Consider the following 18,286-nt stretch of genomic DNA (forward strand, 5'->3'; position numbering starts at 1 on the left):
CAAGAAATAAAGCAAAGTGTCATCTTTTTGTGGGGTATTTTTTTTTTTCTGGTCGATCATACTGCCTTTAACAAGAAAACTGTGCAAACTCACTATAAGCCCAAACCAAAGTATACACCAAGAAAGGCCAATGCCACAGGTATGATGACATGTGACCTCCTTGACTTTGGAATGCAACAAGGAGGGGGGCTGCAACATTTTGAGTTTATCGCAGATAGACTCTGGACAATAAAGCCAGGCTCTCCGGAAGGGAGGCTGACCTCATTCTCTATCAGGCATCGTATCTGAGGCTTTGCCCGGCTTGTCTGGACCTGTCTCCCTTGCTAGAAGTCGAATACCCTGAAGTTTTTCCCAAGGCAGCCACAAGAACACCCCACAGTGTCAGCGAGCAGTGAATTAAGTGATAAAAACCACTTGCTGGGCAGATGTTCCGTATGCTCAAACCCTGTCCTCACCCTCTACTAAAGGAGACCATTTACAGGCCAGGTACTATGCTTAACATACCAAAAATTAAGATAGACTGCCCTTAAAGGACTGGGGGGACAAACCGCTCCTCTGGCCTCTTTGCCTTTGGTGGGCCTCACAGGGCACCACCAACCTCGACTGCCCAAGAGCTCTGGCATGAAGTGCCACTGTGCTTCTCAGGGACCTACCAAGGCCTCTATGGCCTCCTGCCTCCTACAGTAACTCCCTCCCTCAGAGCTTAAAGCAGCTCCCAGAGCAGGCCCACCTGCTGCCCAACCTGTTCCCGCTACTCACCACCGTAAGTCACCCCACTACCCCCTTTCATCCAGATTCCTCAACCACCCTACCACCCTTCCATCCAGAATGCCACCAAGTCATACCCACTCCTTGAGACTCAGCGAAGCCCACCCTCTTGGGGCATCCGACTGCCAACTTTCTCACCTTCCGAGTCTCAAGTACAGGAAGGTAATTCCCCTTGCAGTTAGTTCTGCTGTTTCAGGGTCTATTGATCACATCTCCCCATTAGAGACCTGACTCCAGGAGGACCTTCCCCCAGAATAAGCAAACAGTGGAGTCACCAACAGTGACCCTGGGGACCCAAGCTCAGTCTCTTGACCTCTCTCTCCAGCCTTGGTCTCATACTCATTCCTAGCATAAGGGGGGATGTAATGGGGAAAAAGATCTAAGGTCTCTTTTATTTCAGATTCCAAAATTTAGAAATTTCATATAGATTCCCTAGACACAAATGAAAAAGGCTAATAAACTGTTCTTCCATTGACCCATTTAAACAGGTGGCCCAGCTATGCCAGCTGGCCTCAATTTTTCCAAATGCTTGATGTTCACAGAGCTCTGGAGAGTAACTTTTAGAAAAAAATGCTTTGTTTTTCACAAATTTTACAAGCCTGAGTTTTTTCCTCCTATCATTGCTTGAAGAAACAAGTGGGGGAGGGGGTAACTGACCTGCTCAGTTTTGCTACTAAGATCATAAGCTTGGGATTCGCACTGCCTCAGTTCCTCCTCCGGGTGCGCAGATGGTCCCTGGCCCGCCCTGCCCACAGACTCGACAGTCCCGGCTTGCCAGGGTCTCCCGAGCAGCGCCGGGCCGTGGGCCGGCCGGGTGTCCCCAGCCGAGACACCACCTGGAGCCTCGGGCGCTTCCAGATGGCCGAGTCAGGGCCGGCCGGGGCGCACCCCGCTGTCACCTGGCCCCGCACCGCGGCCTGCGCTCCTCCCGGGGCGGCCCTTGCCCCCTCGGCTCGCGCTCCAGTCGGCGTTTCTCCTTCGATTCCTGAGCCAAGTCTGGCCTCCATGCGGTCACCGGGCCAGGCAGCGAAGGCACCTGCCTCGCCCGCAAAAACGCACGAGCCTGCAAGTCCCTTTTGCCACAACCTCGACGGGTGCTTGCAAGAGAAATGCATAAGAAAGGAAAACAAGCCCGAGGCAGGGCCGTCCCGGCCCGGCGTCTCCCACGAAATCGCCACCTGCGATGCACCCCGGGCTGGGGGCCGCGGGCCCGGCGGGGAGCGAGGTCCGGGGCCCGGCCCGCTGCGCCCGCCCGCCCCGGCGCGCCCCTTACCCGTGAGGCGGCCGCCCCCCTCGCCGTGCCCGCGGCGCCGCTGCAGGATGAAGTAGCAGCTGCTCTTCTGAGTCACCCAGAGCTTCAGGGCGTTCTTCAGCAGCACCTCCTCGGGCTTGAGCCACATCGCAGCGGTCCGACCGCGCCCGCGGGCCCCGGCTCACATCGCCCCGGCCGCCTGCCGCGCCGGGCCGAGCCCGCTCGGGAGGAAGCGGCTGCGGCGGAGACCGCAGCCGGCCGGCGTCCTGCGCTCCGAGAGTCCGGGGAGCGCGGCCGGCGCAGCAAGCCGCTCGCAGCCCGCGCAGCCGCGCAGGCTCCGCCCCCGCCCCGGCTCCGCCCACGGGCCCGCCCCGGCTCCGCCCACCGACCGCCCCCAATCCTCCAGTTCCCGCGGCGCCGCCTGGGTTTCCGAGTCCCAGCCGCTCCAGCGCACAGTTCCGGAGTGGAGGGAGGAAGTCCCATCCCTGCTGCCAGGTTCCCCCCTCCTCTCTCCGCTGCGCTTGCGGGGAGCGCCTCGACTCTTCGCTTTCCTCCGCCGGTCCTGGGAGGCAGCTCGGGACCGCAGGACTTGTCTCCCCGCCCCTCACTCTGAGAGGAGGAGGAGCGAAGGAAAAGGACATCTTGTTCACACAGCTGCAGGTTGCCCAACCGAGGGCATTTATTTGTCTTTTGGGGCAACAGAATGCACGACGGAAAACCCAGGTGTGTTTGGAATAACGTAGCCTTTAACACAACAAGGAACATTTTAAGAGATAACCAAAAAATAGCATTAAAAATTAAAAGCAATTATTTTCCAATTTTTTAAAAATGCTCGGCCCGCGCTTTCCGTGCTCCCACGAGGGATCAGCGATATTGTAGGACCCTGAAGCAAGGCATCAGACCAAACTCAAACTGGACGCCCTCGTGGGTATATTAGGGCTCCCCTGAGAGTCCCCTACACTGCAATGAATTTGTTCGCATTTGTTCTAAGAGAATTGAAAGGCTGGGAAATACGGAGTTGGTGATACTAAAGAAAAGCTATAGGGAATGTGGAGATAGGATTTTAAAAATGAGTATTTCCTCAAAGCTGTTGTAGAAATAGACACATGGTAGTTGACCTTGAACAAGCTGGTGGTCCTCCTAGCTGTGTCCTCGGAGAGGCAGTTAATCCCAACACCCCTAGCAAAAGAGAAGTAAAGAAAAACTCCCATCAAGATGGCCCTTAGGTTTTGACAAAGGGGTCCGTAACAAAAGGTGGCTTAATTAGGACAGAACTGAAAAGTAGAAGTAAATCCCCCACCCAACGTGTGGTAACTGAGTGATGCTTCTCACTGGAAGCCAAGGAATCCATTTGCAGAGGATCAGAAGGGGTCAGCTCAGAGCCTGGACCTGACCAGGTGGGTTAGAAGCCCCGTGAAGAACCCTGTGCCAGGGGCAAACAGAAATGCCCACCCAGAGGGCAGCGGCATCTGTGGTCAAGCACTGGAAGACTACTGACAAATATCCCCTGAGCAAAACTGAGGAAGTCAGCTATAATCAGGGGGATTTAGATGCCCTGGAGCATAAAGAGCCGCCAGGGATGGCAAGAAAATATTCCTTCCAGAAACATTCACTGGAATCCCCCTCTCAGACATACTGCCAGGCCCTGGAATTGCAGAGAATGGGAAATGGCCCCTGCCCTGATGGACTCACAGGTAGGCAAATAGGCACAAAGCATAGTGGGAGTCATGCTGGGGACAATGGGGATGCAGAGAATGAAGGGTCAGTTCCTTAGGGAGGGGATTGAGAAACCCCCACAGAACAGCTGTTGTCTGACTGGGGCTTGGGAAATGAATATGTTTTTGCCACCAGATCAAGTAGAGAAGACATGTCTGGTAAATGGATCAGTATATAAGACATTGTGGTTTAGGGCACAGGGAATGCAGCCTACAGAAGTCAGCCTCCTGGGCACAGAGCAAGGTGAAGAAGGTTGGAAAGGGGCCGATGGAGAATATCTTGCACGGCGGTCACAACATCCTGCTCTTGCTCATCTCTGGGTGTTCATCACCTCTTTTTGGTGTTATGGTTTGAATTGTGTCCCTCAAAATTCTTAGGTTGAAGTCCTAGTTCCCAGTACCTCAGAATGTGACTTTATTTGGAAATAGAGTCATCGCAGATGTAATTTTTAAGTTACAGTAGGGTCATTAGGGTGGGACCCAATGCAATATGACCGGTGTCCTTATAAAAGGGAAATCTGGACACGCACATGCACACAGAACACCTTGTGAATTTGGGAGTTGTGCTGCCACAAGCCAAAGTACTACCAGAAGCTAGGAGAAAGGCCTGGAACAGATCCTTCCCTAATGCCCTCAGAAGGAACCAACCCTACCAACACCTGGATCTCAGGCTTCTAGCCTCTAGAACTGTGAGACAATTTCTATTGTTTGAAACCACATGGTTTGTGGTACTTTGTTATGGCAATTCCAGCAAACAAATACAGCTGGCTCCCTAAGCCTGTCTACACCTGTTCAGTAGCAAGTCTCTCGAACCATTCTGAGTTGGATTCTGTTTCCTGCCAAGACCCTGACCTTGGAGCAGCCCTAGGAAAAGTTCCTCAATATGGAATTCTGGCTGGGTTACTCACCTGTTTGTGCATGCGCAGAGAGCAAAAGGATGTAGTGATCTGTGGCATGCAGAGGCAGCAAGGTACTCAAATCAGCACTGCGGGTAGTATGAGGGACAGATGGGGGACAAGGCTTTGGGGGTTCTTGCTGTTGAACTTAATTGCTCTAGCAACAGTGATAACTACAAAGATTGGAGAGCGAGGTGGCTGTTTCTAACTCCCCTAGAGAGTTTATTTGTTTGCTTATTTGTTTAAAGATAAGCGTGAAGTATCACATCCCCATCTCAAGGTATAGATGTGGTGAAAGCAAAAGAATCCTTTATCCGGTATAGCTGTAGGACAGACAGGGGTCATCTGCAGATCTCAAATACTGTAGTTGAGGCTACAGAATTATTGGAAAGGATAAATGCTCCACTTCAGCAAGTTCTCTTGCTACAATTAGGACACCAATAGGGAAGTAGGACCCTAGACTCGTGATGGGAATATTTGGGTGGATGCAGACAAAGTGGTAATTATGTGGCACAATGGAGGTGTTAGCTAATGCTACAATGGCAGTCATATTGCAATATAAATGTATCAAATCAATACAGTAGTCCTCCCTTACCCTCGGTTTCAGTTACCTGCTGTCAACCGCTGTCTGGAAACAGATGATCTTCCTCTGATCTATCGACAGAAGGTCAATGGTAGCCTGACGTTATACACAATGCCAATGTCATTCACCTCACTTCATCTCATCACATGAGCATTTCTTTTTTTAAAAGATTTTATTTATTTGAGAGAGTGAGAGAGAGCATGAGCGGGAGGAGGAGCAGAGGGAGAGGGAGAAGCAAGCAGCCCGACGCGGGGCTTGCTCCCAGGACCCTGAGACCATGACCCGAGCTGAAGTCAGATGCTTAACTGACTGAGCCCCCCAGGTGCCCCTCATCACATGGGCATTTTATCATTTCACATCATCACAAGACGAAGAAGGGTGAGTACGGTACAAAAAAGATATTTTGAGAGAGACCACATTATTTGCTTAACTTTCATTGCAGTATATTGTTGTAATTGTTCTATTTCATGATTATTGTAGTTAATCTCTCACTGTGCCTAATCTGTAAATTAAACTTTATAATAGGTACATACATGTATAGGAAAAACCATTCTGTATATAGGATTCAGAACTGTCCATGGTTTCAGGCACCCACTGGGGGGCTTGGAACGCAGCCCCTGCAGATAAAGGGGGACTACCATATTTGTACCCCTTCAATTTACACAATGGTATATGTCAATTATATCTCAGTTTTTAAAAAAGAAAGTTGGATACAGAAACTTGAAAAAAATAGGAGACAGAGAATAACAGAATTAGAATAGAAATTGATAAAATTATTCCCCCAAATTATCAAAAGTTATTAAGACAAATGTGTAACAGAGAAAGCAGATAAATCTAAAAGATACTGAAAAATTAATACAGTCTTTACAAAAATTGATAGAGAGAGAGGGAAGATTTAAAATAGAGCTTCATAAATGCAAAGAAATAGACATCATTGCAGATTCTAGAGTTACTGAACAAACAAAGCTAATATATTATTAATAATAATTTAAAAAGCTGAGTTCCCAAATCCCAAACCTCCCTTGCCAACAGAAGCAGCATTTCCCTGTATGAGAAAATTAGCATTCACTAACATGAAGAGCTTTCAAGACTTCACCTGAGGCGTTTGCCTCCCATGTAAATGCCTATTCTCCTCAAAACCTGCCCACATGGCACCTCATTGGCTCCAGGCCCATAACAAGAGTAAACTCCCAGCATAGCCCAGAAAGATGATTGCAAGATCTGCAGGGGCAGGGGTGGAAATAGATTTATACAGCAAGGGAGTTAGAATATTCTGCCAATATGTATTGAGAGAAAGCTGACAGTCATATATGGGCATGGAATCTAAAGTGTTAAACCAAGGAGGATGAAATATAAGGTTGGACTCAGCAAAATTTGTGAATAAATATGCACTCACTCAAGACCCCTGATGTAATGTGTTATATTCAGCACCTGTGGGTGGCTCTAAGGTTTGATTCCTTCGTTTATTAAAGCCTGGATTTAACAATGGCCTATAGTCAATGATGTTGAGATGCCAAAATTTCCCTGGTATATTAGAGACTAAGAAAAGAGTCTGAAGATTCAGGAGATAGGAATGTTTGAGTGGGTATATTATATGCAACCTACTCAGCCACCACCTCCCAACCACACCATGCATCTTCATCAAGACATTAACAGATGTAGGGAATTTCTTCTTCTAGTAATGGCAGTTAAAGACCACCCTTCTGAAAACAATCACAGAAGCTGGACAAAGTATAAAAACAAATCTGTTTCAAGTCATAAAAGAACTACTATGGCAGCACAGACATGTATTTGGGGGAGGTGAAACTGACATATAATCAAGGTCTTCCCTTCAAAGTATGTGCTGATTCCCAAGTTGCCCCTAGGAGACTTAAGAAGCCAAGCACATCTTCTGGAAGTCTACAGGCCCAAAGAGACAAAAATTGGAGTTAGGATCCCTAAAGTGTTACATCCCCAGAGTAGAAAAGACCCAGGAGAAGACGACTTCACAAAGACTAGACCTGGCCCAGTCCACAAGCTTCTCAATGCCTAATTAAAGTAAGTTCTCCCCCAACCATAAAGTATAAGTAAGCAAAAGTATATACTCCCAACAGTAGCAAAGTATATACTGCCAGTAGATAACACCATCCAGAGCCTCAATTTTTTTTCTATGATCTTCCATACACCATATTCAGCATCAATACATTACCAGGCATAATAGGAAACAAGACCACATGACTAAAAATTAAGAGAAAAAGAATAAAATCTATTAGTAACAAATTCACAACGTAGCCAGATATTGGAGTTGCCAGATGCAGAGTAGAATTATATATTTAAAAAAATAAGAATTGAAATAAAGGGGCACCTGGGTGGCTCAGTCAGTTAAGCATCTGCCTTCGGCTCAGGTCATGATCCCAGGGTCCTGGGATCGAGCCCCACGTCAGGCTCTCTGCTCAGCAGGGAGCCTGCTTCTCCCTCTCCCTCTGCCTGCCACTCCCCCTGCTTATGCACACACTCTCTCTCTCTCTCTGTCAAATAAATAAATAAATCTTTAAAAAATTTTTCAAAATAAAGAATTGAGATAAAGAGAAAATTTCAGCAAAGAACTAGAAAACATATTTTTAAAAGATCAAATGGAAAGCTTAGAATTGAAATTAAGGCTTCCATAGATGGGTATAAAACTAGACTACACAAAGTTAGAACATTAGTGAGCTGGAGGATTAATCAAAAGAAAATAGCCAGATATTTCTCCCAAGAAGATATGCAAATGGCCAATAAGCACATGAAAAAATACTCAACATTGTTAGCCATCAGGGAAGTGCACATCAAAACTATAATGAGGGGCACCTAGGTGGCTCAGTTGGTTGAGCATCTGCCTTCATTTCAAGTCTTGGTCCCAGGGTCCTGGGATCAAGCCCACCATCGAGCTCCCTGCCTGGAGAGCCTGCTTCCCCCCTCCCTCTGCTCCCCTCCCCCACTCAGGCTCGCTCTCGCTCTCTCTCTCTCTCTCAAAATAAATAGATAAAATCTTAAAAAAAAAAAAACTAATGAGATACCACATTGCATTCACAAGAATGGCTGCAATTAAAAGACAAAAAACAGACAATAACAAGTGTTGGTGAAATCAGAACTGTCAGACATTGCTGGTGAGAATTTAAATGGTGTAGTTGCTTTGGAAAACAGTTCTCAAAAAGTTAAAGTTCCTGTATGACCCAGCAATTCTGTTCCTAGGTATGCACCCAAGAGAATTGAAAACCCACATTCACACAAAAAACTTTACATGGATGTTCAGAGCAGCATTATTCATAATAGTTAAAAAGTGGAAACACCCCAAATGTCCATCATCTGATGAATGGGTAAACAAAATGTGTCATAACCATACAATGGAATATTAATTCAGCCATAAAAAGGAATGAAGTTCTGGTACAAGCTACAGCACAGCACGGTTGAATCTTGGAAGCCACTCTGCTAAATGCAAGAAGCGAGACACAAAGAGCCATGTATTCTGTGATTCCATTTATATGAAATGTCCAGAAGAAGCAAATCTATAGAGATGGAAAATAGGCTAGTGGTTGTCATGGGCTGGGGGGAGTGGGAGAAATGAAGAGTAACCACTTAATGGATATGGGGTTTCCTTTGGAGTGATAAAAATGTTTTGGAAAACACAGTGATGCTTGCACAACATTGTGAGTATACTGAAAACCACAGAATTATACACTTTGAAAGGAAACTTGTAGACAATGGATAGTAATGGAAATGATTCTTGTCCAAAGCAATGCAAGTAAACTTTGGTCCATAGTGATGCCCCCCCCCATCAGATATTAATCCATTTTGTATCTATTAGCAAATTCACTTCAACATTCCTGACTAGTATCTGTATCTGTTCCTATTTATCTGTTCTTCACATTCTCCTTTGAGCTAGTCTTAACATCTTAACTATTTCCCTCACTAATTACAGTGTTGAATAAAATTGTTAGTCCACGTTCATTTTATGTCTACAATGAGAGTCATGCTTTTAGTGTTTTGAAAATTATACTTCAGCAGTAAGAAGAAGGGAAATGTGACCGGCAGGATGCTGACATTACTTCATTGTAGTAGAAAGATGGGGAATGGAAAGAGAAGTTAACCTTTAAAGATACTTTTGCTCCCCTACAGAGAATACAAATACCCCCACTAAATATACCTCTTGCCACCCCACCCCCCCCATAAAAGATGCTACTTGTCCAAAACCCTTGGCAAAACATGTCTGGAGAAATAGACCTGGTCTACAGGACATGTCTCTCCTTTGAGAGCACCCAAATCTCAGTGGCCACCTTCTCCTCACTCTGACTGGCAGTTGAGAAAGAGCATAGGGACACAGGCAGAGATGCGTGCCCTGCCTTGGGATGGTAACCATTCAGAGATGAAAGTATACCTTCATTCACCTACTCAAAACTTGAGTGACACTATTTGCCTGTGGGTTGGGGTTAGGTTAAAATGAGGGCTAGGGTTAGAGTTCAGGTTAGGTTAGGGTTAGGGTCAGGGTTAGGTAAGGGTTAGGTTAGGGTGAGGGTTAGGGTTAGGTTAGGGTGAGAGGGTTAGGGTTAAGTCAGGGTGAAGGTTAGGTTTAGGTTAGGGTGTGGGTTGGGTTTATGGTTAGGGTTAGGGACTTAGCTCTCAGGTGATTGGCCAATGTGGCCATGGGTTTAAAAAGAAACACTAAAAGTCTTTTCTTTAGGAAAAGTGGGAAACTGATCATATGAGTCTCTCCTTGTCAGCAATGCTCCACCTTTTAGTGGTAGTGATCCATGCCTGGGTCTGTATTGCAGGCCTGACTTTATGTCTCTTCCACACCAGCACAGCTTGTCTGTATCAGTCCCTTCCTGACATTATTTCTTGCCTCTTGAGCTTTTTTTCACACATACAGTGAAGGAATAATGAAAAGGAGAGGAAAATGGGAAAGAAAAACTGAATATTCTCAGACTTATATCTGAAACCAGAGAGAAATCCCCACAGAACCCATTTGGTTTCTGTTCACAATTAATGCTCTTTAATTCCTAATAGAATTGTCACATTCTGTGTTTTCTGTAAGTGTCCATTAGTGCCGGTTAGTTTCTAAATGTAATAATTTTCGGGTTTGCATTGACTTAATTTCTTTAATCCTGAAGCAATATGTGTTTTTGAAATTATTGATTTCCTTTTTAGCCCTACTTACAAAGTCTGCTAGTTGGCTTGACTTTGGCTCACATTTCCAGCTTTGTAACTTCTAGTCATGCCTTTGGGTTTCCTTAATTACATGACCTCTGTGAGGGCAAACCTGTGACCTAGGGCATAGATTCTTGGTCTATTAATGACAGTCCATTTTAATGTAATGTGCAGGGAAGTGTCCCCTCTGTATTCACACATCCCTGTACAGTGCCTTACTTCCAAAGGGCTCAAAACCTGGCTCAAAACCAGTCTAAGAACAAGTTGTAAGAGATTTGTTAAGTCAAAAAACATCCATGGAGTCAGTTCAACTGGCTAGCACTATGTGAAATTCCTGGGATGCAAAGAGGAATAAATCCTAGATCTGACTTCAGATCTTACCAAGGGGACATTCCCCCAAAGGAGGAGGAACACTGCAAAAGAATTCTTATGGTCTAAGCAGTGTGTTTGCTGTATTTCCAAAAGGTATCTCACTTATTTCTCACAATAAACTTTAAAAGGAAAGTAATCCCATTTTACAGATGAGAAAATCCAGGCCCACAAAAAACGTTTTGTAACTTGCCAATATCACGTATCTGATAGGTGGCAGAACGAGGATTTGTCGCTACGCTTTTCTGAATCCCAAACCAACACTTTTTCCATAATACGCACCTGATTTGGTCAGTGTTGTTCACAGAAACAGAGTAACATCACCTTTTTTCCTTAACGTTACTTTCAGTGAAGATTAGAGCCATCACCCAAATTACATGGGCTCTGAGGAGGCAGACCTGGATTTAAAATTCTGCTTTCCCTCCTTCCCATCATGTGGCCATGGGCACATGTCCTAACCTCTTAGAGTTTCAGTTTCTCCATCAGGATATGTGTATCTCACTGAGATGTTATAAGGATTGAATGAGGTAGGCTAGTCCACACACCTAGTACAGGATTTTCCCCACGTATGTCTTCCAAATGGTAACTATTATATCACCCCCAACCCTGTCCCTGGGCATACCTGTAACATCTCTTTTCTCTGCCTGCAGTTCCAAAGTTGCTTTCAGATCATGAAGACTGAAGGACCTGCCCCAACATTCTCTTAAGCACAGGTGTTCATATAAGAGCAGAGGCCACTGGACCAATATTTCACTTCTGAACCCAAGAAAGGGGGATAGTAAGTCACAAATGATGACTTATCCATATTGAACCACTACTGAAAACAGACCTTAGTCAATGTGGTTATACATAACTCGTAGGTTCTTTTTGGTAAATGTCACTGATTTGAGATAAGGGAGAATGTTAGGTCTCCCCCCCCCCACCATTTTTAAAAAAGTAATTTGTTGGGCGCCTGGGTGGCTCAGTTGGTTAAGCAACTGCCTTCGGCTCAGGTCATGATCCTGGAGTCCCTGGATCGAGTCCCGCATCAGGCTCCCTGCTCAGCAGGGAGTCTGCTTCTCCCTCTCCCGCTCCCCCCTCTTGTGCTCTGTCTCTAAAATAAATAAAATAAAAATCTTAAAAAAAAAAAGTGATTTGTTAAAATGGACGCAAGTCACCAAATTTTGGGACACATTCAAACATGTATTAAACATTTATTAGGGGAAAAAAACATTTATTAAGGACGTCTGGGTGGCTCAGTCGGGTAAGTGTCTGCCTTTGGCTCAGGTCATGATTCCAGGGTCCTGGGATGGAGTCCTGCATTGGGCTCTCTGCTCTGCGGGGAGTCTGCCTCTCCCTCTGCCTGCCCCTCCCCTGCTTGTGCGCACGCTCTCTCTCTCTCTCTCTGACAAATAAATAAATAAAATCTTTTTTAAAATAAACATTTATTAGAAAGAGAGCCCAACGGCTCCTGGATGGTTCGGTCAGTTAAGCATCCAACTCTTGATTTCAGCTCAGGTCATGATCTCAGGGTTGTGAGATAGAGCCCCACATCAGGTTCCACACTGGGCGTGGAAGCTGCTTAAGATTCTCTCTCTCTCTCTGAGCCCCCCACTCATGTGCTCTCTCTCTCTAAAAAAAAAAAAAGAGAGAGAGAGCGCTCAGTATAGTCCTATACCCTGTTCTATAAGCTCCTAAAGTCGCAAATCTCTAACCACACCTGGCATTAAATGTTAACTCAAGACAAAATCACAGTCATGTCCCAGAAGTAATTTCCTGGTTGATATCAGGCAACCAGAATCCTCTGAGTCAGAAATTGGACATAGGAATGTTTAATTCAAGCCTCACATACCATTCTAGGGGGTGAGAGGCGAAGGGTTCACTACAGTTTAGCCAACTCACCTTCTCAAACAAAACAAAGTTCACCAATGACAACCAGTGGACTGATGAACAAATTTTCTGTTTGCTGATAGGAGAGAAAGACAGCTGGAGTGTGGGCATTTGATTATATGCTCCCTAACTACTCCTAGAGTATGTATTCACATTTAGAATTAGAGTATCTTATGCTATCTCCAAAGTGTGGATTAAAACCAACTAGTACACACATATATGTCACTTTATAACCCATGCTAAAGTATCTTAAAGTAGATTCCTGCCAGTACCACAGCTGCCATCTGTCTTCCAGGAGTCATGGGAATCTACAGCTCTGTGGCTGAGTTAGAATACGGTCAATATAAGCACCCTCTTCAGGGATATGTACAGGAGGAGGGTCTGTGGTCTTCCCTTTTGTAAGGACGGTACACAGATCCTTCTGTAGTCTAGGGCAGCTCATCTAACCTCTGCTTGCATTTTTTTCCCATGTCAGTACTTATATAAAGAACATTAACATGTTTGGAAAGAGTCCAACAAAATGCAGTTAGTGTTCAGCTCTTTAGAAATCCCCTTCCCAGGGACTGATCAGGCTCAGACAGAACAGGCGCTTCTCCCTGGAGAAACAATGGCAAAGAATGAGGCCAAAAGAGACAGGAGAACGAGGGAGGAAAAGTAAATCTTGTCGTTTTCTTTTCTTAGTTCTTTTTACATTTCAAAAAAAGTTATAATTTGAGAAATCATATCAAATAGCAATGCTTGTGAGCCTGTACATGTGCCAAGGAAAATTACATATTAGGAAATGTACAAATGAGCCATGTCCCATTCCAAATTCTTTCCCTACTTTACAACCAGTTTGTTTAATTTCTTTATAAGATAGAGAACCTATAGGGCGCCTGGGTGGCTCAGTTGGTTAAGCCACTGCCTTCGGCTCAGGTCATGATCCTGGAGTCCTGGGATCGAGTCCCGCATCGGGCTCCCTGCTCAGCGGGGGGTCTGCTTCTCCCTCTGACCCTCCCCTCTCTCATGTACTCTCTCTCATTCTCGCTCTCTCAAATGAATAAATAAATCTTTTAAAAAAAAAAGATAGAGAACCTATGTTAATAACCCACGAAATAGATGGTCCTTTATTTTACATCATGACAATATTACATCAAAGGACAAAACTTTGAAAACACTCTAATTAGTACTGAAAGATAGCTGATCTATAGTTGATATAGAATGTGAATTCTATTTCAATAATAAGCTTTGTAAGTAGAAAGAAGATTTTGATAAATTAAAAGGATCTTTGTAAATTAGAATATTCCCAAGGTAGAAGTTACGCTATTCTTTTTGAAGAGCCAGGATCTAACCTAAAAATGGTTTGTTGTTGTTGTTATTGTTGGCATATTCAGCCACCACCAATAAGAGTGATTTCTGATGGTCACTCAGGAGAATATATTGTAAACCTCCCTTTTTCACTTCTGCACATCTGTTGATGTTAGCAAGGGCTCACTTTCAATGAAAGATAAAATTTAAGGACCCGGTTCAAAGGAGACAGCCCAAAAAAAGGGGGGCCTCTACCAAAGCACATCATGCTATTTCAGAGCGCCCAGGAAAGAAGATCCTAAAACCTTCCAAAGAGAAGGAAAGAAACAGATCACAAACAAAAGATTTGGAATCAGAGAAATCTCACACTAACCCACAATAACACTGGAAAGTAGAAGACAGTGGAATAAAACCTTCAAAAATCTAAGGGAGAATGATTTTAACCTAGGAATTCCATACCCAGCCAAACATAATCAAGTACAATTTGTTCATCAAGTGAAGACATTTCCAGATACTTCAAAAACTTTACTTGCCAAATATACTTTCTCAGGAAATACTGAAGAATGTGGAAAGAGGGAGGAAATCAAGGAAAAGGGGAAGAAATGGGAACCAGGAAGTACAAGACTCAGCACAGGAGAGTCAAAGGGAGCTCACTCAACAAGGGTCAAGGTGAGTCCCAGCACAACAATCCTATATAGTGCAGGCAGCAGGAGAGTTCGGTGCCTGAGGGATCATCTGCTTGAGAACAGCTAGGTTGCAAGGAGCTTGAGGGCTCTGGCAGAGGGTGTGAGAGCGAATCTGTGTTGAATACACAGAAAAATAAGCAAAATTTTCAAATGAGGAAATGTTTAATGCAAGGAAGATGAAAATTTACAAGGTGAGAAATGTAATCATATATAAATAGGACTTGGCTGTGAACAGTATTAATTTAATCAAAAATAACATAACCAGTGAACGTTGGTTTTAATTATGGTGGGAGAATGGGCAGTGTACTGGGGGAAAGGGAAGGGTAGGAAAACTAAACTCCCATCATTCATAATTGGAAGTTCATTGATAATATCCTATGTTGAAAATCAAGAATTAGTTTAAGCATCTGGTTTAGGAATAAGAAAGCAAATAGCAGAAGACAGAGCAAAAAGAGTTGAAAGAGGTTGTAGGGAGTGGGCATGAGAAGTGAGGAGGGGTATGAGCAGGAATCTGTTATTATAATTTTGAAGAAAGGTATGTCTTTTTAAAATTAAGTTTTTTATCTTAATTCAGTATAGTTAACATACAGTGTTATATTAGTTTCAGGTGTACAATATAGTGATTCAACTATTCTGCACATTACTCAGGGCTCATTGTGATAAGTGTACTCTTTTTTTTTAAGATTTTATTTATTTATTTGAGAGAGCATGAGCACAAGTTGGGGGAGGGGCAGAAGGAGAAGCAGACTCCACCCTGAGTAGGGAGCCCAATGCAGGACTCGATCCCAGGACCCTGGGATCATGACCTGTGCCAAAGGCAGACGCTTAACTGACTGAGCCACCCAGATGCTCCAATAAGTGTAGTCTTTAATCCTTATCACCTATTTCACCCATCCCCCCACCCACCTCCCCCTCTGGCAACCATCAGTTTGTTCTCTGTAGTTAAGGGTCCGTTTCTTGGTTTGTTTCTTTTTTTCTTTCTTCATTTGTTTTGTTTCTTAAATTCCACATATGAGTAAAATCATATGGTATTTGTCTTTCTCTGACTGACTTATTTTGCTTAGCATTATACTCTCTAGCTACATCCATGTTGTTGCAAATAGCAAGATCTCATTCTTTTTTATGGCTGAATAATATTTCAGTGTGTGTGTGTGTGTGTGTGTGTGTGTGTGTATCACATCTTCTTTATTTATCCATCTATCGATGGATACTTGGGCTTTTTCCATAATTTTGATATTGTAAATAATGCTGTGATAAACATAGTGATGCATGTATCCTTTTGAATTAGTGTTTTTGTATTCTTTGGGTAAATACCTAGTAATGTGATTACTGGATCATACAGTAGTTCTATTTTTAATTTTTTGTGGAACCTCCATACTTTTTCCACAGCTGCTGCATTCCCACCGACAGTGCATGAGGGTTCCTTGTTTTCCAACATCCTGGCCAACACCTGTTGTTTCTTGTGTTGTTGATTTTAGCCATTCTGACAGGTAAGAAGTGACATCTCATTGTAGTTTTGATTTGCATTTCCCTGATGATGAGTGATGTTCAGCATCTTTTCATGTGTCTGTTGGCCATCTGAATGTCTTCTTTGGAGAAATGTCTGTTCATGTCTTCTGCCCATTTTTTAACTGGATTATTTGTGGTTTGGGGTGTTGAGTTGTATAAGTTCTTTATATATTTTGGAAACTAACCCTTTATTGGATATGTCATTTGCAAATATCTTCTCCCATTCAGTAGGTTGTCTTTTAGTTCTGCTGATCATTTTCTTCACTGTGCAGAAGCTTTTTGTTTTGATGTAGTCCCCATAGTTTATTTTTGCTTTTATTTCCTTTGCCCCAGGAGGCAGATCTAGAAAAATGTTGCTATGGCCAATGTCAGAGAAATTACTGCTTGTGCTCTCTTCTAGGATTTTTATGGTTTCAGGTCTCATATTTAGGTCTAAGAAAGATATGTCTTGTGAAAGTATGTACTGTGATCAGTAAACTTTTGTTTTTCATTTTAAAGAGTGAGCAGGAATTAGAGAAATGAGTAGAAGAGTTTAGAAAAATCACATTTATTTTTTTAAAGATTTATTTATTTATTTTTAGAGAGAGAGCATGAGTGGAGGGGAGCGGCAAAGGGAGAGGGAGAGAGAGAATCCCAAGTGACTCCACATCAAGCACAGAGTCTGCTTAAGACTTTCTCCTATTTCTCTCCCTCTGCCCCTTCCCATGCTCACATGCTCTCTCTCTCTCTCTCTCCCTCTCAAATAAAACAAACAAATAAATAAATAAATATAAGAAAAATCACATTTAAAGATGGAAATGATTAATTTAATTCCAGATGGCTGAGGCCTGTAATTTCCTCACTTTACCCATAAGAAAACCGATAGCCAAACTTAAATTATCTATTTTGGTTGCTGGGGATGTGGAAAGATAAGTAACCAAGATTCACAGATTCTTCCCCATCGCCTAATACCTACAAGGAAGGTTTGGACCTCTGGTAGCACTAACTCCCATTTCTCAGTTTGGTACATCCACCAACCCCCATCCTAAGGGACTGGGCATTGTTTTAGATGCTTGGAAATGAGCAAAATAAATTACCAGGTGTTCCTTTGCTTCAGCATATGAGGCTTGGCATTTCGTCGTCAGGGCTGCTTTGTAAGTCCAGAGGGACAAAGGGTAACTTGTAGATTTTTGTCTCGTGTAATGCAAATTTATTTCTGTCCCATGGAACAGATAACCCCAAAGGTTACAGCTTATGTCCCTGTTGGACATTATCCAGTTCTGTATATAAACCAGCAATTTTTAAATTGTTGATGTATAATGAAGTTTTGCAAATACTTGTAGTATTTTATTAACCACAACATCTTAATTGTTCCCTCATTAATTAGTGAGTTGAATAAATCTTTGACATTTTCATTTTATATTTGCATGGAAGTATGATGTTACCTTTGGGAAGATTATATTTCAGCAAAGACTAAGAAGAATTCTATATAAGCATTTAAAACCTCCTATTCTTAGATCTAGCCTTTTAAACACATACTTACAGAAATTAAGACATTTCTTTTTAACCAAAGCAACCAAGTAGAAGAAATTGATTGGGTTTTATCCTTTCCTGTTCTGGTTGGAGGTGCCTGTTAGACTCAGTCAACCAAGCAAAATGCTTTCAGGGAGAGCTTTCCAGTCTCACAGGATGGGCCCAGTCTTCACAGACATTACAAAATAAGTGGGAATAAGACCAAATCCTTAGAGGCAGTGATTTCCCTTAGAGTCTAGAGGAAGATAAGATCATGCTCTGGGTTAATGGGAAAGGCTTCCTTCCCAAGCAGGTGTCACCTGGAGCCAGGACTTCAGAGGTGGGACAAGGGAAAGAGGAGGACACACAGTGAGCACAGACAAGGAGGCCTGCCCGAGGAAGGCCTGTGGAAAGCTGGAAAGCTTGAGAGTAGGAATAAGGAGACTACTACTCTCTCCATCCCGTTCATTTGACAATTAACAATGTATTACCTCACTGCATTTATTCATCATCTCTTCATATATCTTAGTCCATTCGGGCTGCTATCACAAAAATACCATAGGGCGGGTGGCTTATATACAACAGAAATTCTTTCCCATAGTGCTGAAGGCTGGGAAGTCCATGATCAAGGTGCTGGACAGACAGCAATCTTTCACTGGGTCATCCCATGGCAGATGGGGCGAGGGAGTTTTCTGGGG

At 43.7% G+C, this 18,286-nt stretch overlaps 1 protein-coding gene across 3 annotated transcripts in view; it reads right to left on the minus strand.

The window, feature by feature from the left end:
* Positions 1 to 2,297, minus strand: part of TBC1D8 (TBC1 domain family member 8) — a 98,688-nt gene extending 96,391 nt beyond the window's left edge. For all 3 annotated transcript variants that reach the window (XM_044918842.1, XM_044918841.1, XM_044918840.1), the window contains exon 1: positions 2,042 to 2,297. In XM_044918842.1, the coding sequence (XP_044774777.1) occupies positions 2,042 to 2,168 (127 nt within the window). In that variant the 5' untranslated portion in view covers positions 2,169 to 2,297. The remainder of the gene's footprint in view (positions 1 to 2,041) is intronic.
* Positions 2,298 to 18,286: the final 15,989 nt, after the last annotated feature.

This window comes from Neomonachus schauinslandi, chromosome 10 (assembly GCF_002201575.2).
Source record: "Neomonachus schauinslandi chromosome 10, ASM220157v2, whole genome shotgun sequence".
Taxonomy (NCBI): domain Eukaryota; kingdom Metazoa; phylum Chordata; class Mammalia; order Carnivora; family Phocidae; genus Neomonachus; species Neomonachus schauinslandi.